The following is a 23,747-nucleotide window of genomic DNA, read 5'->3' as shown; positions in this document are numbered from 1 at the left end:
ATCTGGTTTTGTACTGCAATTGCCTTGCGTGTTTGTTTTCTTTGGGTTGGTTTGTTTGTGTTTTGGTGGGGGGTTTTGTTTGGTAGTTTAGGGGTTTTTTTTTTAAGCATCCTGTTCAGGAGCTAGTATTGGTAGTATACATACAATATACTACTGGCCTCCTGATTCCATTTTTCACTTTCTTTTCTTCAGAATAAATAAACTGAAAATACACTGAAAAGCCCTAAAAGAAAAGAGAAGAAAACCAAGTGTGCCACCAAACCTAAAACTAAAACTAACTCCTCTTTGCAAAACAAGGTGGTTCCTGGGAATGAGAGGTGCTGAAAAATAAAATGGGCCATGGCTTTTAGCATTGATTTGGTACAGCTTCCTCCCAGGTCTTCAGCAGATGATAATACCATGGAATTAGTGCAGAGCTGGCGGTGCAATCTGGTTTTGTTATTCCTAAATCATTCAGCTTAGTCCCTTCTCAGAGACAGCACATGCATTTAATAAAACTTGGTTGGTTTAAAGCTATGTAGTAAACCAATCTATAGGGATTTTTAATTTTTTTTTTATTATTTGTGGACTTAACTATGTACTAGTAGAAAGTTGCATCCACATTTTTTCAGCTAAGGAAAATGACAAACTGGCTATGTTTACAGATAGAAGAAGGTGCTGCTAAGGCAAACATTCAATTTCCTGCTGAGAGGCTGTGAATCATAGCTCACAAAGCAATACACACAGAGGTTTTATTCCATTGTAAAAATACTGGGGTGAATTTGTTGCCTGGAAGAAATTGAATGCAGTGAGATAGTGTGAAATGCCTTAATTTGTTGCTTGCTGACATAATGGGTTTTGGATAGCTTTCCATTATATTACTCTAAACAGCTGGACATTGGAGTTGATGAGATTTTTTCAAATTTTCATAATTAATATAGGGGGTTCATTTTCTGAGGGAATGGTAATTCTAGCACAGCAAAGAGTTATTTTGTTTTCCTTATTTCACTCTCATTTGTCTTCACATCTCTCTCACTGACTTTTTATTTCAGCACCTTTTGCTTTTCATGGGTCTTTAGTTCCATTAAACATCCAGCGCTAATTAGACTCTGTTGTCTAGACTGTACCAAACACTTCACTCAAAATCAAAGAGCATTTAATTAGTTAGTCTACAGGTTACACCCCATCTTGCAACATTAACACAAATGAACAGTTGAAATGCTTGTTACAGCCTAACAAAAATGCAAAAAACCCCCCTTCTTTAATGGCAATCAAGATTTTAATTTTGTTATTGATGAAGGCAGGCATGACAGGTCCCTGCTACTCAGATGACTGCCAGGCTGTTTGTGGTGGAGGGAAGGCAGGGAAGCAGGAATGCTTATTTCCATCCTTTCCCCATAAGCAGCTATACAGACAGAGCCCTGTGTCTGTGTTGAGCATCCGTGGGGTCGAGCCAAAAATGGGGTGAAGCCACATGGTGGCCTTGGCTTAGCACAGCCTGTCATGGCCACAGGCAGGATCAAATGTTCAGAGTTTCACTCCTGCCATTCTTTGGGATCTCTGTGTGTTTATTCTGGCATTCAAATGGGAAGCAATAAAGTCAGAAACAATTGCTAATATAGTAATGTCTTACTGTTTGTAGTGACTACAGTAATAAAATGCTAACCATATCCTGGACTGTATCAAGAGGTTGAGGGAGGTGATTCTACTCTACCTCTGGCAGTGCAAAGTTTACTAAAGTTTACTAAAACTCCAATCACCAAAGCAAGTGATTTTGTGAAAATCATACCTTTCGTTCTGAACGAAAAGAAAAAAAAAAGGAGAGAAAAGGAACTCGTTCACATTCTAAGCCGCCCATGTGAAAAAAACCCAGCTGTCATGAAAATCAAATTAATGTCATCAAACATCAGACTTAGTTCATGATTTCTGAATATTCTGGATTGAAAACACAATGATAGCTACAGAGGCAAAGAATACTAGGCAGCTCACTTAAGGAATTAAATCTCAAGTCATTACTTTCCAACTGCTCAAAATTATTTGTGGTCTCTGTAGTGGTCTGACTGTTACTTTGAAAAAATGGAGATGGCTAAACAGGGCCAAAAACTTAATCTGTATGATCACTGGAATACTTGGAGAAAAATATCTGCTCAAGTGAGTGAACAATTCTTCTCAAAGCAGTTCAGGCTAGTGACCAGCAATAATGTTTTCCAGGCATGCTTTACCCCTCCTTCCTTTCCTTCTCAATAACAATCATCTAGCAGCATTCAAAAAGGAAATTACTTCAGGTTCAGAGTCTGCCTCTATTTTGCAAGACATTCAAGTGTCTGTTGAAGTCAAACTCACCAAATGAGCTTCTTCTTGCAGATGGATCTACGTAAGTCATCTTTTCAAAGAAAACTTGTGCTGAAATATGCAGAACTGCTTAAGATGCACTTGAGATAATTTGCTGACGACACTGGGTTAGGCAGCACAGTCTGCAAGAGCTAGTGCTTCAACTGAAAAGGAAAATTAAATTAACTGCTGGGTTACCCCTTTAAAGACTTGAAAAAATATTTTTGATAAAGAAACTAAAATAATTTGAAGCAAAACAGAATTGAATTTATAATGCTTAAGTCACTTCAGTGATCTTCAGAATGCTACACTTCAATGACTTGTTTTGGTTCACTAGCATTGCTATTAACAGAGGCTGATGTATTTGTGGTGTTCCTGTTGTAAAGTACAAAAATGATACTGCCATTACCAGTTTCTAAATATTATTATCATTTTTACAGTGCACTGCTGTCAAGAATGATTGTTGCAAGACCTTGCTCTTTTTTGTTTATTCTAGCAGTAAAAGTCTGAGGAAATAAGGAAGCTTTTACATTCTTCCTCATGAAATTAAAATCTTCAAAATTAAGTTGAACTGAGAACTGCCAAAGCAATAGTAAATATTCCTCCTCGGTGTGTTCCTTTTTTGTTTGTTTTTGCTGTAATAAGATCTTGCTACAGCAAACGTTCAATACAATTACATTAGATGCAAATAGGGAGGGAACACATAAACTGCTGTCATCTCTGTGTGACAATTTCCAGTGGATGTGCAATGCCATGAGTGTGAGCTGTTTGCCACTCCAAGAGGGGGAGGTAAGTAAATAAAGCAAAATGTTCCTCCTTATATTTATTTTAGCATATAAAGCAGCATGTGTGACAAGCAGTTGTGCTATGTTAATGGAGTAATACGTCTTTAAACAGCTATCAGAATTAGCACTTTAGAGGCCACATCTTTGACTGACAGCTCCATCAATGTTTTAGGGGTGTTACATCTCAGGGGAATTGCAGAGATTGTTGAAACATAGGTCAGATTAGACCATGTTAAAAGAACAGCATTAAATGTTTTCAGTTTGCAGTGGAAAAATACACATTTTTCCATTTGTACTTCCGGCAGAGGCAAAATGAAGATAGTATGGTGTTCTATCTTTACTTTTCAGAGCTCTGAAAGCCCCAAGCATCCTCAGTCTGGCATCTATAAACACTGTTCATTGCTATACACCTCAGTTAGGAGTAAGCCAGTGTTCAGATTTAGTTTATGCTGGAAGTTCAGTGAAGTCTTCTAGCATAGCAAAGGTTTATCTACATGTTTTGTATAAAGTGCCCTTAAAATTTTATTTAAAATTTTTCATTAAATTAATTATTCATTAAAATTTACATTCATATGTGTTGAGGCTGAATTACTAGACAGAGCACAGATACACATATATTCCACTTCTACAGTTTTCTTTGATCACATTGATGGGATCTTCCATTTTGTATTCCTTATCTAATCACAAAAATCTTTAGCATCTCTCTTGCTCTTACCGTCAAAAATGTGCCACCTCCAATGATCCCTCCTGCAATTACAGTAGACAGGCAGTGGGTAGCTCAGCACAGCAGTGCCTAAGGGAGAAAATATCCATGAAATAGGGACTTTAGAGTTTAAAAGCTCTGATTGAAAGCACCCATAGAGGACTATCTTTTTCTGAAAGTAAAGGAGCTCATTTGTGTGAAATGGGATTTTGTTAAGAGCTTGTTACACAAAACCCATGAACCCTTCACTGAAGGTAGGGCGTTTTGCCTGGGCTGGAGCTGATGGAGCTTCCTTTGGCTTGATTTTTTGCTGCTGTGAGAAAGGTGAGCTTTTATTGCAAAAGACAGGGAATGTCCACAACAGTATCTTACATGCCTGCTAATGGAAAGATAAACTACAAATTGCCTTATGAACTTATTGACTGTCATCACTAGAAAGAGCTGGCTTTTTATATTCTGTAAAGAGGAAAAATTATTCATTACAGCACATCTCCTCAGGATACTTCTGACACTTCAGCTGACCAGCCTGAACCAATGCTGGCTTTTTAAAGCTAAGACTGGTCAGAGACTAAGATGCCTTAATCTACCTGGCCTTCAACGGAGCTTGAATGAAACAGGAAGTGCCTTAATATTTGATTAATCCAAAATAAGCTAATGCATCATTATGTTAGCTTTAGATCAAACCTTGACTCTCAATTCCAAATCAGAGTCTTGAAACTTGAGGACATGATTTGGCCTGTCTCAAATCATCAGCAAGATTGCAGAAGCTTGTTAGATGGAGAGGTGGGTGTGCTTCATGATGTACTTTGGTCTCCTCTCAAACATCTGAATAGAGGTTTTGGTTGACATCAGCAATAGCTGTCTTCCAGACTGCTGTTCTTACCATATGAGTTAATGCAAAGATAACTAATTGGACCCCCAAATTCTACTCTGGTAAGAGGTGATATGGCTGGAGAATTTACCTGGACATCTGGGAGCTCAGAAATGTCCTTGGTCCACCAAACTGAGATACAGCTTTTCTCAGATACTCAAAAAACAGAGCTATAGGCTTAAAATTGTGTCTTCTGAATGGGACAGCTTGAAATAATGACAAGAATCAGGATGTCGACAAATGCCAAGGTGTTGCCAATGAGGCTATTTCTGGGCTAGGTTTGACCCTTGTCTAGATCAGAGTTGGTGTCACAGTTTGGATAATCTGATGTGTGCAGCCCCTTTTCACTTCTACAACACTCCCATAGCTCATACTCACCTGAAGTGGATAAGATGTGAAAGTCTACAGAAACCTGGAAGGAAAGAAAACATTTCTCCATCCCCTTACCAACACTTCCAGGGTTAAAAAGCATCAGTGATTTGCACATATATTTTTTAAATTTGAAAGTTATTGGCTTTGTAACTCATTTTTCTCTTGTCTTCTCCCACCAGAGGTGCAGAGGTTAACTCTCAGATCTGTCTTTTTTTCTGCAGCCAAAGTCTCTAAACCTCACCAGTCTTCCCAGATTCATTTCAAATATAAACTGATAATTAAGGATACATGATGGTTCACTAATGAGTGTTTGTAAATTAATGGAAACTGCATGCATACTATAGAGAAATGAAGACCCAGTAATACAAAGATAAAAAAACTTCTGTGGAGCTATTGGTTGTTGAAAAGGAATTAAAATCTAAGACATCAAAAATATGAAATGGATGTGCTCCCTGGAGATAAAACCCAGCATCCTGATTTGTATCAACAGAAAAACTCCAGGTTCTTTTTGCTGTCATGACTCAGAGGAACAGAAAACCCAAGTTACTTCTTCCCTTTTCTTAGTCACATTTCTAACTATAGTGTTATATCAACTTCAGCAGAAATATGTGTGGTGTAAATGAACTCATATTACTGTGAGAATAATTGTTTGTTAATTCCTTATTACATTCTGCTAGCCTTGTATTTATCCATCTGAGCAGTCAAAACCCCACAGATGCACCAGCTGTGTCTGCTTGTGTCAGGAAGATCCTGGGTATCAGCTGCAGGAAGACTGGAATCAACACGGACTTAATGAAGAGCTGGTGCTGCGTGGTGCTGTGGCACTCAGTGGAGGCAGGGAGGGTGTGATGGGTCTGGCTCCTGTGGTGTGGCATTGACTCCTGACACATCAAGGGATGTCAAAATGAGTCCCAGACAAAAAAAGCCAAAAACAAACAAACACCCCCCCCCAAAAAAAAAAAAAAACTCAGGGAAAAAAAAGACCATACAAAAGGCAGGAGCTGAGATGCAGTGCTGTCTTTTGGGACACCTAGTTGAATGACTGACAAAAATCTATTATGGAGAGAGGGGTGAGCCTGACTAAAAGGTCTCACAGCATTTATTTTGACAGGATGATTAATTTCTCGTTACTCATTCAGAATGGGACTGTCTGGGGGGAATTAAGGAAATATTTGATTCTTTCAAACATTGATTATTTGGAGAAAAGCTTTTGCATAAATCCAAACAATTTATCCTGTCTTTATTTTGAAATGGCATAGTGGGAGCTTTCAAATTTTTTGATGGAGCTTCTTCACAGTCTCAGCAGTATCAGGACTCTTTATTTCAAAGCCAGGAGCCAAATCCTTAGCTGTTTCAGGTGGTCTAACATACTTGGTTCATGTTTTCATGCCAGCTGGTTCCTTCTCTAGTGCCAGGACTTTTGGTCCTGCTGAAGTGATGGATTCAGGTTTGTGACAGGACAAATCATGACTAGTAACCTGCAGTAACTGCAGTACTGTTTCACTCCAGTAATTTTTACCTAATAGCCACCTGGATAATAATGCCTTCTTTCTGTGAGGAAGCACTTTATGTTCAATGACCCTCAAGAAAACAGAATAAGTATTTGCTTCTTTTCTCTTCCTGATGTCTACCTTGCACAGCTCCTGTTTTAACACTGTGTTTGAAGTGCCACTCAGGAAGCTCTGTGTGTTTGTAACTTCTACAGTAGCTGAGCTCAGGAGAGAAAGGCAAAGCTAGGATGGTGCTTTCACCCTTCGTGAAAACCACATGTAGCAATGGCCATGTTGAATCAGACAAGAAGTCCCTCTAGCTTTTTTTTGATATTCTGTCTAGGTAGCAGGTGCCTAAGTAAAAAATAAGTATATGAACAGAAAAAAACATTACAAGGAAATTTTCCAACTTACCTGTTTTTGTTGGAGTTGTTGGGGGAAAGAATTAGATCTGGGCATAGTGAGAGAAGGAGAAAATAACTGGAAGTGAGAAGTGTGAACAAAAAATACATTCTGCAGGGATGTTGTAAAGGAAAAGGGGAGGAATTGTAGAAATAGGTGATGGTGAAATAACACAGTCCATGAGGCAGACAGAACTGCAGAATTTTGGTTGGGATAATAGATGTGGAAGAAGGATAGAAGAATGGAGTAGTTAGAGAAAGAGCCCATGGAATAAGGGAAATGAACACGTTAGCAGGTAATAGGAACAGCCAGTCTCTACTATCAGCTATGCATGCACCTAACAGAAAGAAGTTTAAGAATAGAGTTTTAATGTATATTTACTTAAGAGAGTCTGGGTTCTGAGTAATTTTGAAAATATTATTTTCTGTCTATCTTCCCCTAAAAATTTTATAAATCTGGGCTTTTTCATATAGGTTGCTGAAGGGAGCCAGAGTAAAAACAAACATAGGAGAAACTAGGTGTCTGTCATAGGGCATCTCTGATGAAGCTCTGTAGGACAAATGGGTGACACTGCTCTGGGAGCAGTGTGAAGGCTCAGCTGGTCTGAACTGAATGGTGGGGGTTTTTCCCTAATATCTCCCGGGGTCAGGATACTATCTTGAGGTCCTAGGACACTGGAGGATGCTTTTGGTAAGGAGAGGATAATTTCTGGAGGGTTGAAGGATTTCCCCTTCCCTGACATATGCTTTCTCTTCCACAGTAATTCCAGCTGGTAGTTACAGCCAGTGCCACAAGTAATAGGGCAAGTTGCACAGGTTAGTTAGAAATGGTGGATTCATTTTTGCCCATTTTATCAAATCCTTTTCTTCTCTTTGGTTTCCTGGAAACCTGATGCTTGATGTTTGTGGATTTTCACAACATATTTGTTTAAGGCCTATGACTATAGTGACTGTGAGTTCAATTTTGTTAGGCATTAGCTAATGCTTTGAATTCAATTTCTCACTGGAAAAAAAAATCCAGCTTGAAAGCCACATAAAGATTGTTGTTTCATGATTTGTGCATGTGTCTGATGAAGAAGCTCTTCTTGCTGAAGAAGAGTAAGTGGAACTTCATAGAAAAAAGGAAACAGAAATAAATGACCAAGAGAGCAAAGCTTTAAGCTTTTTCTTCATTATGCTTTCTGGAGTATCACATGGAAGCACTAAATTATAAATTTTGAGGGTGTAAATATTTATTAGTTTTCTATCCACTGTGCTGATATTCAGCTGGTATTTCTAGGGACTTCCAAAACTTATGGAGTAGTAAGAATGCAACTATTAGTAATAATTTAGGATTACTACTTATTTTTACCTATAATAAACAATTCACTTATAGAGCATTCAGTGTGAAGAAAATGTTTTGAGTTTGGGTAAAATTCAACCATGTACACACCATATTGGCATGACCTTCTGGCTCAAACCTAGTAGCAATGAGAGTTGGTCAGTGGTTAATCTTTGTAAAGACAAACCCACCCCGAATTATTCTAGGGAACCATTGCTTTTTGAAAATAGGTGTCTGTCAGCAGCTGGTAAAGTAGCAGTCACAATATATTTTTAGGAATAAAGTGTATTTTTGTTTTGGTCTAGGTTAATTTTGTTTTCTTTCAGGATAGAGTCTTTGTTACAAAAGGCCAAGGTAAGATTTGCGCAAGTCCGTTTACCTCTCATTGACTGTGACATCAAAAATAAGGTGTTCAAAGTTGGCTGGTTAATGGAGAATTAGCTAGTCTGAGAAGAAGCTAGGCTCTTATACTTTTTCTTTCTGCTGCTAAGGAAAAAGGATAAGTTTTAGACTGAATTCTTGTTAAAGAACTTGGTCTGATGAAAACAGTAGCCTTGATTTGGATATTTATTCCCATTTCTATTCAGTTTCTTTATCTATCTCATTTAAAAAGTGAACTGAAAGTAGTGCCTGTAAATTTTTATGGGAAAGGAGAATCACAGTAAATAAAGTAGATGTTCTGTTTCAAATGCACTCTCAAATCCAAATTAATTTTATATTCACCACAAAGAAAAATGGATATTTCATCAGCTAGATCCTTTTACATTCCCTGTTGAATAGTCTCAGTGAGCATTAAGTTATTACAAACATAGTGAGTAAATTTAGAGTGGGGTCATGTTTTTGTATATTTTAAAGTTTCCTTTATAATTAAAACATTGCTTTGTTTATATAAAATTCTAAGTGATAAATCTGTTTTGTAAACAGTTTTATTTTTACATTTACATTTCGTATAAATTCCTGGTTGCAATATTCTCATTAATCTCCTTTTTATGGTTTTTTTTCTTTTCTGTGATAACACTTTTACTTACCTCACAAACAGCATGTTTTCATATTTTTTTCTGCTGACAAAATATGAGAAGAGGCTAGGAGAACTTATGTTTATCTTACATATGAAAAGGGAAAGGGAACCAAATTGCAGTCTTTCACTGCCTATGGGGACAGCCATAGAGAAGACAGAACCAAACCATTCTTAAAGGAGCTCAGCAAAAGGACATGAGACAAGGTCACAATTGCTTTGACCAGACAAGAGGAAGAAATTCTTCATGGTGAGAGTAGGTCAGTGATGGAAGAGACCACCCAGAAAGGCTGGGGAACTTCATCCCTGTGTATTTTCAGAAGTCAACGGGGCGAGCCCGTTTGCAATTCGGTCTGCTCTGAGTGGGGTATGGGACTGGGTGACTCCCACGGGTCCTTTCCAATCTAAATTTTCCTAATCTTCTATGAAAGAGTACTTTAAATAATGGTCATTTGATTTTTTTAATGAGGAAAAGTCAATCTCCAGAACACTTAACAGATAGTACTTTCCATTAGAGCTAGTACAGCTGTGGGAATTGACATGATGTATATCAGTTTTTGAAGTTCCAAATTTATTTCTCTGCAGAGCTTACATGGGCAAATCTTCCTCTAGATGCCGAGCTATGTTGCTATATGTTTTTTTACGATTAACAGTTTGGATAAGACATTGGATATATTCAATCCTTCTCTCACAGTCATTGTTATTTCCCTCTGGACTCTTTGCCAATGTATACCATGTAAAGTCAAATAATTGCAACATTTTACACACAAGTATAAATAGCTCTATTTACCTGAATTAATAGCCTGGTTCTGCAAACATTTGCCATTGTGTATGAGCAGTTCTAGTGAATTATTCACCTTGGGCCCTAGTGGAAACCCTAGAAAAATATTTGAGAGCCTGTTTCTGTTCTTTTAAAAATAGGACAGAAATATTAGCTTCCACTCATTCCCTGCACATTATTCTACGCAACATCATCATGGGGTATTCATTCTGTGTGTGAATCTGAGTTTCTTGTTCTACCTGAACACCTTCACAAGTGTCTTGATGGAATTGTATTCATTTCAGAGTCTTCCTTACATTCATCCAGTGTGGGAGTACTTTCCTAAGTGTTTGTGTTCTTGTCTAGTTTTGTTTCAACCATCAATTATATTAGTGTATGATTCAAAACACTGAACAGCAGTCAGGTATCCAGAGCAAATGGCCATTCTCCTTCTTTAATGTGTCAATAATCAAATAAGTCTTGAAGATGGAAAAAATAAACAACTCTAAGGGTTCCTGAATAATATCACTACACTTAATAAAAAGCACATAAAGGTATTTTTCAAAATGAATTTGCTGTTATAAATCAAAACATGCCTCCATTTTCTGCTGTGCCACTCTTTGACTTTCTTCCTTCTTTACTCTTGAATTACCTTCCTGACATATTGACTACCCTCCCCCCTGCCCCCAATTTGGTGTTGTCTGGGAACTCCCTGAGTGTGTACTCCACCTCGTCGCTGGAAGTATCAGTGAAGATGTTGCGCAGTGCTGGAACCAGTATCAACCCCTGAGGAACACTGTCTAACTTCCCACCAAAAATTGATGTAAGTCTTCACAAACACTTGTCCCAGATTTCCCCTGGAGGATTGAGGTGAGGTGACCAGTCTTTTGCTCCCTGGACTTCTGATTTCCTTTCTTTAAGGTGGACATAACATTTTATTTTTATTGTTGTTTATTTGGGTATTTCAACATCACATAAAACTTTACTGTACTTGCTGACAGGTGAACTAATTTTGTGAAACCAAAAGCAGTGTCAAACACTACCAGAAAGTTTCACAGTGTTGTAACCTCTGCCAGACTCCACAGTCCAATGGGTGTGCACCAATTCTCCCCCTGCTGTCCTGTCAGAAGGGTCTTACCCTTTTACCAAGCACACCTGAATAATAACATTTCCAATACCTTTAAAGCCTTTCAAGACCCTTCCAAAATGCAAACATAAAAGTGATATAATTCTGTATGTATTGTCAATAAGACCTATGAGTAGGAGCTGCATCAGTCAGTTTTTCCTGCCACTCACACCATCAGTTCCAGCTCCAGATCACAGAACCTCCTTGCTAATTTTGCCGGTGCTGTCAGTCTTTCACCAGGTCTGTGAAGGGAAGATAATTGCTGCTTCAATCCGTCTCTGGGCTGAGAAGAGGGTTTGACATATTGTGCGGTCTGGAAGAAAAATAAGATTCAGGGAAAATGGGAAAATAAGAGGGACGGAAGGAGATTTTGAAAGGAGTAAAATGCTCTTCCTCCCTTTCTGCCTTTAGCAGACGAACCTGCGATCGCTGGGCTTTATAGCCAGAGGCTGCATTTTAACCGCAGGTAAGTAGCTAACCTTTCCCAAACACCTCGCACTGAAATGCTTTCTGTGAGAACGCCGCTGTGCTGCGCAATCCTGTGGCCAGCTGAGGACAAATGTGCGCCTAAGTCTGCTCAAAAAGGTCCTTTCAGGAAACCTGTCAGAATAACCCCCCGCCAAGTTACAGAAGGGAGCGCGCCCCTCCTCCGGCACCCCTGTGCTGCGGACCGCTGGCGGGTGCCCCACCGTCTGTGCCCAGCTCCCCGCAGCCCGCATGGGGAGGGATCTTGGCAAGAAAGCAAGTTTCAAGCAGTTTTAAATGGCAATGTCAGGGGTTCCCGCCTCGCCCCGCTGGGGTCGACAGGGCAGCTGGGGCGGCGCGCCGGGCCGGGGCTGGCGGCACTTCCCGCGGCGGCCCGGCGGGGGCGCTGCGAGCCCGGCCTTGGTGGGAGCGCGCGGCGCCTCAGCGGCCCCGGGCAGCCCCGGCGGCGCGGGGGAGAGGGCCTGGCGCCTCCCGCCTGCCGCGCCGCTTCCCGGGGCATCGCCGCCGCCCGGGACAGCACCGCTCCGAGCCCCTGCGCCCCGCCAAGGGGCCCCGCTGCCACCGCCGAGGGCTCGGTGCCCCCGCGGGGCGGCCCGCGCCGCCGTCGGTCCGGCTGTGCCAAGGGCGCCGGGGGGCAGTTCCCTGGGCTGTGCCCCCTCGGCGTTCCCTTGCCGCGGGGAGCGGGGACGGGCAAGCCCGGCGCAGAGCCTGCGGAGCGGTGGCAGCCCCGAGCGGCTGCCCGGCCAGGCTGCCTTGCCCCCGGCCGGCCGCACGCCGCCTCCCCGCGCCCTCGGCGGGTCGGGCAGGGCAGGCGGGCGGCCGGCGGCCGGGACCGCGGGCGGCCGGCGGAGAAAGTTGGAAAGGCCTCGGGGAGAGCCGGGGCAGGGGGCTGGCAGCGGGGTGGCGGGCGCGGAGGAGGAGCGGGGAGAAGCCGCACCGGGAGGAGCCGCAGGAGATCTGCGGGCGGCGCGTCAGGCGCCTCCGGGATAGAGGGGAAGGAGGACCCGGGCGGGGAGCACCGCTCAGGGTACCAGTGGCAGGGAAGGGAGAGAGAGCTCCGGCGGCATCCGGGGAAGGCGGGGGCAGCGCCGGTGACCTGCCGCAGCTCGGCTCATCCGCCGCCGCCGGAGGATGCACGAAGCTCCAGTCGCCCGCGCGGCCCCGCCGCTGCCGCCTCCTCCCCAGGGCGGCTGCGGGCAGCGGCGGGAGCGCCAGCGGAGATAGGGGAGCGCGGGGAAAGTTGTGCGGGCCGGCTGTAGGGCTGCGTGCCCCGCTGGGGCAGGAAGGCACCCCGGCATCAGCGCGGAGAAAGTGGGATCGGAAAGCAGTTTCTGCTTTCTGGTCTCGCTGCCGGCGACGCGCATTTAACCAGCATTCCAGGGATGAAGGGAAACTGGGAAAGTAACTCGGAAAAGTGAGTGGGATTCTTTTTTTTTTTTTTTTTTTTTCCCTCCCTCCCTTCTGTTTTGCTCCTAATCCGAAAAGAGCCGTTTAAAAGGAAAGCAAAAGCCTTCGTGTGCGCCCGCTGCTGGGAGAGGCACGGGAGAGGAGGGCACTGCACACCGGCACCCCTGCCCGCGCTGGGCGAGGTGCGGGATCCTGCGCTCGGCTCTCCCCTCACACCATCGTGTACCTAAGCAGCTACTTACAGTAAACAGATTCATCATGCGACAGAGAGCAGGAAGGTGAGACAGAAGCAGAAACAGAAACTAACACGGAAGGGAAGAAAGGAAAAAAAGACAGCTACTGCGAATTACTTCCAGAGAAAGTGGGTGGATGTTGTGCAGCAGCGACCTGGGATTTTAGGTGATGCACCCCTTATATTTTGCTTCTCTTTAGTCCGAGCCTCCCTTCTCCGGTGGCGGAAAGCGGCTGTACTTGGTAGCAAGAAAACAGGAGGAGGAATAAGCAGGAGGGGTTCACTCAGCAGTGCTTGCGGTGCCCTACTGGTCTGCTTTAAGGATTTTTTTTTTCTTTTCCTGGTGGATGTTTTCTTGACCTTGATTTTGAGACCTTTTACTTGCATCGCGGTTTTTGTGGCTTTATTTCCTTTGGAGAAAAGTGGAAAGGGGAAGGCTGGCTTCGGTGCTGAAAGTTGCAATCATTATTTTGGAGGCAGCATGTGCACCAACATAGTCTACGAGTGGCTGAAGACCCTGCAGCTCCCCCAGTACGCGGAGTCCTTCGTCGATAATGGCTACGACGACCTGGAGGTCTGCAAGCAGATCGGCGACCCGGACCTGGATGCCATCGGCGTGGCCGTGCCCCACCACCGGCGCCGAATCCACGAAGCCGTGCGGCGGCTGAAGGAGGCGGACGAGAGGGCGGCAGGGCTCTACTTCACCCTGGAGCCGCCGCCGCCGCCCCCCGCCCCCGCCGGGCGCTGCCCCCGCCGGGCGGGAGGGCCGGAGGAGCCCCGGAGAGGGGTTGCCATCAGGGCTCGGCCCGGCGGGCGGCGGGGGGCGGCTAGCGGCGGGGGGCTGGCCGTGTACCCCAGGCTGAAGCTGAAGATCATGATCCGGGACAAGCTCATCCGCGACGGCATCAACCTGAGTAAACCTCCCTACTCCAACAAGGTAAGAGGGTCCCCGCCAGCCGCCACCCTAGGAGGAATTGTGGCTGTCGGGTGTGGAGGAGCAGCGGGGCTTCTGGGCTGGAGATGAGGGCTCCGAGAGGGACTGGTCCCCCTCTGCCGTGTGCTGATGCTGAGTTTCTGCAGTTGTGCCAGTGGCATTCTCAGAGGGGAGTATGGTAGGGACTGAGCACCAGCAAGGTGTGAAGGGTAGTGGGACCAGCAAAGGTCAGATCCACAACACTTGGCATTGGTGATACGGCACAGTGCTGCATTTTGGTTTTGCCTCTTTTTTTCCTTAACCGGTTCTTTCAGTCCAGTTTAGTTTGAGATGGGAAAGCGGAAATTGACAGGATGGTCTTAATGCTTTGGGGGTTTGTTTGTTTGTCGTTTCTGTGAAACTTTTCCATTGTGTTGAAGAGGGGTGGCTTCTCTCATCTTTTGCTAGAGGTCATATTTTAGTGTCACTTTCTGTTGATTGGCTCCCGAAGCAAGTGGTTATCTGGCTGGAGGAAGAACTCCAGTAGCTGAATCCAACTGTTGCCTGGATTTATTTGCTGGAAGATGGTAGTAACTGGTGAATGTCAAGGCCATTCATCAGCTGCTCCAGCACAGGTTAGTCAATCTCCAGGTTGGATGGTCTGCTGGAGGACTAGAAAAGTGTACATTTCAGAAGAGTACATTCCAGTTTGATGAAATCCCAATGTTTACCTAATTTTTATCTTTTGAAAAGGTTGCAATGTAAGATTCATAGTTTTTGCAAGATTTAAATTGTTTTGTCTGAAATTTTTGGTAGGTTTCCTGTTGAAAACGTAATATGCAGAATAAATAAAACAATAGAATAAAACGAATAATACCATGGAGGAGAAAATGATTTGTGGAAGAAACTAAGGTATTATAATGCATGGTGGCTTCAGAGTTCAGAATGAACTGCTTCAAAGTAGTTTGATGACCCAAGTTCCCTGTATTTTCTTCAATGATTTAAAGTCTCATATTTCAGAAGGACTGAGCAGTTGCAGTTGACCTTCAACTTCTGGGTACTTTTTCCCTCTGAAAAGCTTATCAGTGTATAGAAGCAAGGTGGTGGGAAGGGCTGCAAGACTGGTTTACAGAAATGGGAGGAATTAAAATTGAGACTGTGTCATCTGCTGTCAGGGACCTGGATGTGAGCATAAGGGTAAAATTCAACTTGGATAACTTTGTGAAGGTGCAGGTAATGACTGTAAATTTCAGTATTCCAATTTTTTAACAACTTGGTGTCAGAGGCCTATAGTCACATCTCAAGTACAGCACAGTTTTCTGGTTTGAGATATTTATTTGTTCTCTTTTCCTGAAACTTCTGGCTGATGAATGATAAGAGACATTATGTCAAATTTAACAATTATGAACACATAGTCTACTTACAACTTCTTCCAAGAGTTACTGTATCATTTTGGAGAGATGGTTTTGGGTTTGGTTTTTTTGCCCCCCCACCCTTTGAAGTGATACATCATTAGACGGAAATCACTATTACATGTCTGATAGAAAAGAAATTCCATGGAAGTTCTGGCTTGTCAGTGTTGCTGCACCACATTACCCACTTCCACAGCTATGTTTCACCCCTTCCTTTTGACTTTGTGTCTGTTCTTAGTTACCAATTCGGTCTTACCAAGTGGATCCTCTGCCTTTTCTCTGCGGTATTTTAAAGTTGTATAGAAGTGGCACTTTGGGACACAATTTAGTGGTGGACGGGTAGCAGATGTACTCAATGATCTTAAAGGTCTTTTCCAACTTAAATGATGCTGTGATATTCTTCCACCGGAATTGTAAAATTTATAAGATGCCAGCATATTACATCAAGGCAATTCAAATCCTTGGCATTGATTTCTTTTTTAGCTCACTTTATTTTAATTTGATGGGTCTGATAATAGTGTGGATTAACTGTCAGAACAAGTTTGTCTTACACAGAAAGCATCATTTAGCTTTAATTGGTTAAAATCTAAATGAAATATTTTGAAATACAAAGAGAAACAAAGTTCACTTTCCTAATTTTATTTCAGGCTGTGGTGTCAATGTATTTATTTTGGATAATAAATGCATATAGCATCATTTTTTACAGTAACAGAAAAACTTTCTCTCTTCTCAGTGTGAATCACTTCACATTGTAGCGTGTTGTAAGAAACCATAAAGCTGGCAAGACTTGAGTGTGTGTTGCTCAACATGCATTATTCTGAATGCCACCCACCGTAGCAATCCATCTCCAAAATGGCTTAAAGTGAATAGCAAAAGATCACGTCACTGTACATTATTCATTGGATGTTGTTTAGAGCAAGAAAGATGAAATACTGTATTTTTTTATCTGGGAAAGAGCCATATTATAAAAGTCTCTCTTAAAATAAAACCCCAAAACCTAAAAAAACAACAAAGCCAAACTTTAGAAAATTGTGGGTATAATTTAAGCATTAGGTTTTTACTCTAGAGTAAAAACCTAATGCTTAATAAAGGCTTCTGCATGTCAAAAGAAACTGAATGTGTTCTCTGCAGTACACAGGATTAAACAATCAACTTGAAATTTATGTCAAATTTTTATGTATACATTTACCACATGTCCTTTTCACGTGGACATTCTGGAGTGGGGCACTAGCCGACTGACCTATTTGATATTTATTTACATTTCTGGTTATGCTGAGCTGCATACCAGTCTTCCACTTCCCTTCCTGACTTACATGGAGAATGCCATCTTCTTTTCTTCTTAATATCTATGCATGAAATTCATATCTATGAAAGGAGGAACCTGCTGATGTATATGTGTACATTTGTATATGCATTTTAATTGTTTCCTGAAGAATACTTACTGGGTTCAGTTGCGTAGTTCTCAAGCAGTTTTGGTGTTTTATTTTAAAACATCCCTGAGAACTGGAAGTGTTGCTCCTCTGGCTTCTTTGGAGCCTTTTGCTAGCTGGCTGAGCTGTAAATGTGTCAAAAGATCAAAAATGAATATTGGATTTGGTTGTGGAGATGTTAAAAGCATCCTTCCTTTTTGCTGTAGTTTCAGATGAAAGCTGGAACAACAGAGTGTGCAGAATAGAAATGTATTGCTATGGTAAATTTTAGTTTAACTTAGTTTGATGACAGTCAACAGAAAAGGCTAACAGCTACTTAGCAGAGCTGAATATAAATCCCTTAAAAGATGTGCAGACTTGGAATTGAAGCCATGTGTGTGGGTGACTTCAGACACACAGAATTACCATAAGCCATTTTGATTATTTCCATGGAGAACTAGAATGAGGTCTCACCTCCTCACCTTGCACCCTATGTGTATTTCAGGTATAAACTAAGGAACGTGACTGTAACTGAGGAGAACGCTGCAGATGTCAGATTTTGCTCTGTGTTGGTAATGCTCCTTAGTACTCAAAGCCTTGTTTCACTGTCTACCAAACTTGCTATTGCTGGCTGGTAGCCTTAGGAGTCTCACGTCTAAGAAACTTCTTGCAGAGGTGATGGGATTTAATCCCCTTCAAACAAGAGCCCTTGGTCAAGTAGAACATCTTATCTCAAAACATCTAGCTGCTCAAAAAATGATAGTTATAATTCTGTCTTTAATTAGGAAGTGAATTATGCCCAGTGTAGAAAGTCTTTTAACAGCCTTTTGCCCTGCAAAAATTTTGGGGAATGAATTTATTGCAGAAGGAAACCTAAATGAACAGCTCCCCTGCTTCACAGTGAAGATGAATGAAGGAGAACACAGCACTGACCTGAACCAACTGGATCTGAGAAGTATAGCCATTAACTCCACACAAAAGCACTTCTTGCCTTGGTGGGCTTATTCCAAAATGAATTATGTCCATGCTGGGTTTGAGCAGGAGTGAAGTCACTAAATGTCACTGTGGAAGAGAAAGCAGAGGGGCATCAGTTTTGTCAATATAAAGACAAGTAGGGTACCTTGTTGTGGAACATGCCAAGATAAATTTAGTACTCTATTTATCTTGAATATAGATTAAGTGACATTTAATAGTTTACTGGAATTTCATTACTATTTCTAATTGAAACAAATGGCCTGACCCATTTCTTGAAGAACTTTATTCAATTTTTCATCTGCAGAGAATTTCAAGTATATTAAAAACATACATGCATTAAATCTCCCACACCAATTAAGATGATTTGCTTAGCCTCAGTAAAGTTATAGTCATGTAGATTTCAATAGTTATTAGGGAGAATAAAACTGTAGTGTGACATATGCACATGTACGTGACCTCATTGTCACTCACTGTGCTCTTCATGATTATCAGCATGCTTGGAAAACAAACTCTAAAAATTCAGATGCATGAGATCATAATCTCAAGAGTTCAAGCAGATGTAGAAAAGTAAAATGTCAGATCCAAGTGAGTATCTGTTTAAAAACCCAAACACATTCTTTTTAAGTTATGTGCTGATAATATAGCACAGATTTGTCGTTCTGATTAAGTCTTTGTTTAATCCTTGCCACTACAAAATGAGGAATATTTCACATAAGTTAAGTGTTAAGAGGTAAAGATGCCAGCGATATTGCTTTGAAATACACTGGTTCAAGCTGGGGCTGGATAATGTAATCAGCACTTTAGATATCTGCAGAAGTGAATTCAACAAATCAAAAATATTGTGCTTTGAAGAAATGGCAACACTCACCTATATTGGAATTAAACATGAACCTTTTTCTAAAGACCTGGCTGCTTTAGAATAACTGCATCAACTCTGATTAGCAGAGCGTTCTCAAATATGCCTTGGGGAGAGCTGCCTATTGACAGAAGTACTAGTGCATTAAGTAGTAACAATATTTTCATGGCAATAAATTAGCAAAGCTAGAGGCAATGTTCAGGAAGTGAAAAGGTATTTTATATAAGATACCACTGAATATGCCTTTGACTTCACAGCTCTGTTTTCTTTTAAAGAAAACGTAGCACCTCATATATTTGGCAGCTGTTTCAAAGTCCCGGTTTACTAAGCTCACAGAAAACAGACTGGAAAAGATCTTCCAATCAGCCCATTAAAGCAAAATGTTGCAGAATATGAACAATACAGTATTCTATTTGCATTTGAATTGTTCCTGAATATTTTAAAGTGTATTCAGTCTCCTCTGGAAATGTTGAATGTAAGTCTTCATGGGTTTCATTATTTTTCAGTTTTGAGGGGAGGGAGATCTCATTAGGGTATATTACAGGTGGAATCCTGAGAGAGGATAGTATCAACTCCACAGCTTTCTGGCCCCCTTTCCACAATTGCGTTGAGAGTAATTTCTGATCTCTGGTCGTGGGGTGGGCTGGCAGAGGGGCTGTGCAGGACTGAGCAGCTGTCCTGCAAGGGGAATCCTTCCTACATCCTCCACAAGGCTCTAAGTTTGAAGGAAAAGCTAAACTTACAGGCTCCTGGCAAAAGAGAATTGCCTAGCCTCTGGTAGTACCTTGAGGGCTTTTCTCTTTTCCAGAGGACTTGATTCAGTCAGAGCTCTGTAGTGCAAAGCTGAACTGATCTTTTCCACCTGATGTGGGGTTTTGTGTAAATACTGCACGTCAACAGGGACACCACCAGTGGTGTGGGTGTGACAGAAGTCTGTCTACCAGTCTTACTCCCACACACTGATAACTTGTTTTAAGTAAGTTTGGTGATCATAAGTCTTTCTGAAAAGTAAATGCATTTTAAGGAAAATATTTGTGTTGATAGCCCCATCCCCAGAGCTTCTGTCTCTGCCATTGTAGGATGATGAAGCCCATATACACAAGCCCATACACATATGTGGAGTACCAAAAATCCAAGATAATTTCTCACCAAAGAAGTAATCTTGTGAGCCACGATTCTAGTTTTGCTTATGACCAATATCACTATCTCACATATTAGATAATATATAGGGCAGTTGTGTACCTGATTCCTGATGTGGAATTGAAGAGTTTGTCTGAAATCATGACAAATTTTAGACAGATGAAGCATTGGGACCCACTACTGCAGTGTCTTTGTCTATTGCTTTAGGATTAAAAGTAAGCATCCTTCGGTGTAAGTAATAGAAAAGTGATCAAGGAATAACTTGTAACTTGGCTGCATGGCAATTAGTTATGCCTGTTAATTCTCCATGTTAGTTATACCCTGTGTACATATGTCATTATGGACATTATGGACAGTTCCTATCCACTGAGGTGTGTAGATCCATATGTGTAACCTGAAACATACTAACAGCCATTACAGAGTTTTTGAAAAGTGCAGCAGAGAGGTTTGAATTGACAGGAATACTATTACTGTAGATTAGGAATTAATTTATTATATCAATTACAGAAACTTGCTTACTGGTTTGAGACTCTTCCAGACCATAAAAGGATAGGATGTGTTAATACTAGATTGTAGGTTCAACTTTTAAATTTCTTGCTTTGTCAGTTTGAATGAACCCCTCTGCTTGGTGTTTGACAAAGCTATCTGTTCAATCTCTTTGTCTAGGCTAATATGACATCTCGTATTGATGTGCTTATCTTGACAAATGTGGTGGCTTGTGCACCCTGCAGGAATTGTCTTTTATTAAAAGAGCATGGCATCGCTATGTTTAGCACTGCCACGTTATTTTGGGAATGGCTGTGCAGCAGGAAGGAGAGAATCGGGTGAACCTTCCCTGACACCGGCAGTCTGCGAGCCAAGCCGGCCCAGAACTGTCTCCAGTGACTCATCCAGCCTCTTCAGTTTGTTACTTGCAGATAGTAAAAAAACGTTTCTTACGATTTTGCAAAACAAAAAAGAAGTGGTGTGTCACATGAAACACAAGTAGAAGGGCCTTCAAATAGTATCTCATCTTCATTCTCACAAACTCAGCAGGATGGGAATGACAGTGATTCATGCCTCTCGCGGGAGCCCGGTTCTTCCAGTTGGTCTCATTCCCAGTGAAGTCAGTGGGGGTTTTGCCAGTGATTTCATTTGATGCTGCTTTTTGAGTGAGGTGTTCAAATTTAAATCAGCTAACAAGCATACCCTTACAGGCTGTGGTGGGCGAGAACAGGATTACACGAGTTGAGAATGGTAAGTACAACAGTAGCATGAAAAGAAAAAAGAAATCAGAACTTTTCAGAGCTTTAAATATCACATTAACAGCGTGAACAGCAGTGAGGCAGACTTTTGAACACAGATCTTACTGGTCTTTGCTAGAATAAATGTTTGGTAAATATTCTCTGAAATCTACACTAATGTGTGTTGGTTGGAGTTAACGTAGCTGTTTACAGCTATTCTCCCAGTAACCTAAAATCAGGGAGAAATAGCAATAATATATAGCAAATAAAACTTACAGCCATGTACAAATGTATGTCTTCTACACATTTGGGGTTTTTCCCAGAATAATTGCATTGCTTTCGAGGAAACACACCCTGAAGCAGGCATGTGGTGTTATTGCTGCATATGATGTCAATCGAAAATTTTGGAGAAATTAAGTCTGGTTCTCATGTCTGTGCCTCAAAAAACACACAGTAAACTTGGCATGGTAAAGAGAAGAGTTAAAAGGCTGGGAAAAACCCCTTGCCTTTCCGTCAGGGACTAAGGAAAGCTTGTACTGTTTTTTTTCCCAGAGTTAGTTAAGTGGCCACTTGGCCATGCTTTCACATGCACACAAGGAAATATTTTTATTAGGAGAAAAAGGCATTGAGAACTTCAGTGACTGAGATCTGGAACTAGGCTATTCATGCTGTGAAGAAGGCCAAAAGCCAGTATAAACCAAAAACTTAATAAGTTAATATTCCATAGAGGAAAAAAAACAACCTCCAGACAAAACTAGGAGTGTGTGCCATTTTTGCATCAGTGCCCTTAGTTTGTGGATAGAGAAGTTTGCTGGAAGTGATACATACGCACTAACAAGCTCCTGTCCCTTGGGCTCTGTATTTCCCAGCCCTGCTGTCCCAGAGCCTTCTGTGTACCCCAGAGCTACCCATTTCCTGACTTCTCCTAAATCATCTCGCCAAAGTCTGCCTCAAGACACTTTTCTTCCCTAAGAGTAATCTCTTTCCCACCCTACAATGTACATATTTTGCCTTTGGTCTCCCTAATCCTTTTCTCCTAATCTGCATTCTGTATGTTTCGTTCAATCTGTCTCTCCTGCTGCCCAGTGTCTCAGGCTGCTATTTGGATGCTTCCTCTCCCTCATGTTCTGATGAGAGTGGGGCAATCACTTGTCTACTGTTTGTGCTCAGTGTCCCCAGCTGCCTACCCACTGAATAACACAGGTGGCTGAACCCAGATTGTTTTCATAAAACTAAAGCTCTAAACTTTGATGATAAAAATTTTAGTCTTAAAAGTACCACAAGCAGCAGCTATCCAAAGTCCCTCCAGCCCCAGTTCTGTGGCAGAAAGAAGGGATCAGTCTAGGAAAAGGAGGATGTATAATAGCTTTTGAACCTCTGCATGAGACTAATTTGGTCTTTTTGAAGCAAGACTCAATGTATTCCTAAAAAAATAAGTCATAATCTCAATGCAAAATTCATTCAATGCAAAAATTTTGAAATGCTTTTTTTATGCATATTTTTTAAATTCTAATAATATGACCATAATAATTGCTTCTAATTGCAGCATGTTGGATTTCTTCTCCAGTTGTTTTTTGTTTTCCAAAATGTTTTTCTTCAGGTTTTATTTAAATCTGGTCTACTAATAACTGCTAATATTGTACTGCATTGAGAATTTTTATACAAATTCATCTCTGACCTTTTCTTTACCTTGTAGTTAAGGTTTCCCCTTAAATATCCAGCTATTAGTTTAGCAGAGGTTTTTCTGCAGTTAGGAAATGAAAAGTACCAGAATAAAGAATCATCAAGACTATCATAGATCTTCACATGATAGTTCCTAAGCTAAAAATTTCAGCCTAAAGGCAAGGGTGAGTGACTGTTTCAGCCTCTGAGTCTACATTCTCTCTCACATCAAACCAAACATCAGAAGGGAATCTAATTTTAAAACACTAACCTGTAGAAACTAATGGTAAAAATTGAAATTGCTAACCAAGATTTTTTCCTTTCAAGGTGTTAAGACTTAAAAGAGGAGAAAACAGAAAATAAGGAAATGTGTATGCAATGGGACTGAAACAAGTAATTTTGATTTAACCTGCTGTTTTCATGTGAAGAAAACTTACTGGACTTTCCTATGGTAACTTCTAAGTAAGATTTTGCCAAGAGGGTGTCTCAGAGAGAGCATTTTCACATGCACTTAGTATTTGCACAGTGTTAAAAATAATACTCTGTAGTTTGTGGAGTAGGACAGAACAAGAGGAAGTTTGACAAGAATACCACTAGCTGGTTTCTGTCCAGCTCTAAAAATTACATGCAGTAGGGACATACTTCATAGAGTTAGTGATTAGGAGTAATAGAATGTGTGTGTGTGTGTGTGTGTGTGTGTCATTGGCAAAACTGAACAAAACCCCCAGTCACTCATTTTATATCTCTTCAAGAAGTAACTTTAGTATCCCTAGCAAGGGTTAAGGCAAAATTCTTCAATACTTCTCAGGCTTGTGGTCTAAAAACTCCTAGTTTGAAGCAATGTTGAAAATTTCTCCTTTCAGTAGTTTTTTGGGTCC

General features: G+C 41.5%; 1 protein-coding gene across 3 annotated transcripts in view; it reads left to right on the top strand.

Annotated features, from left to right (window-relative positions):
• Positions 1-13,189: 13,189 nt before the first annotated feature.
• The window catches only part of LOC146439628 (SAM and SH3 domain-containing protein 1-like), a 531,074-nt gene continuing 520,516 nt past the window's right edge, over positions 13,190-23,747 (top strand). For 2 of the 3 annotated variants that reach the window (XM_085055595.1, XM_085055594.1), the window contains exon 1: positions 13,195-14,216. In XM_085055595.1, coding sequence (XP_084911721.1) covers positions 13,761-14,216 — 456 coding nt within the window. In that variant the 5' untranslated portion in view covers positions 13,195-13,760. Of the gene's footprint in view, positions 14,217-23,747 lie in introns of all 3 variants that reach the window. The other variant, XM_085055592.1, reaches the window with a different exon arrangement.

This window comes from Lichenostomus cassidix, chromosome 3 (genome assembly GCF_008360975.1).
Source record: "Lichenostomus cassidix isolate B80296 chromosome 3, HeHo_3.0, whole genome shotgun sequence".
In the NCBI taxonomy this organism is placed as follows: Eukaryota; Metazoa; Chordata; class Aves; order Passeriformes; family Meliphagidae; genus Lichenostomus; species Lichenostomus cassidix.
This window is presented reverse-complemented; position numbering and strand designations above follow the sequence as displayed.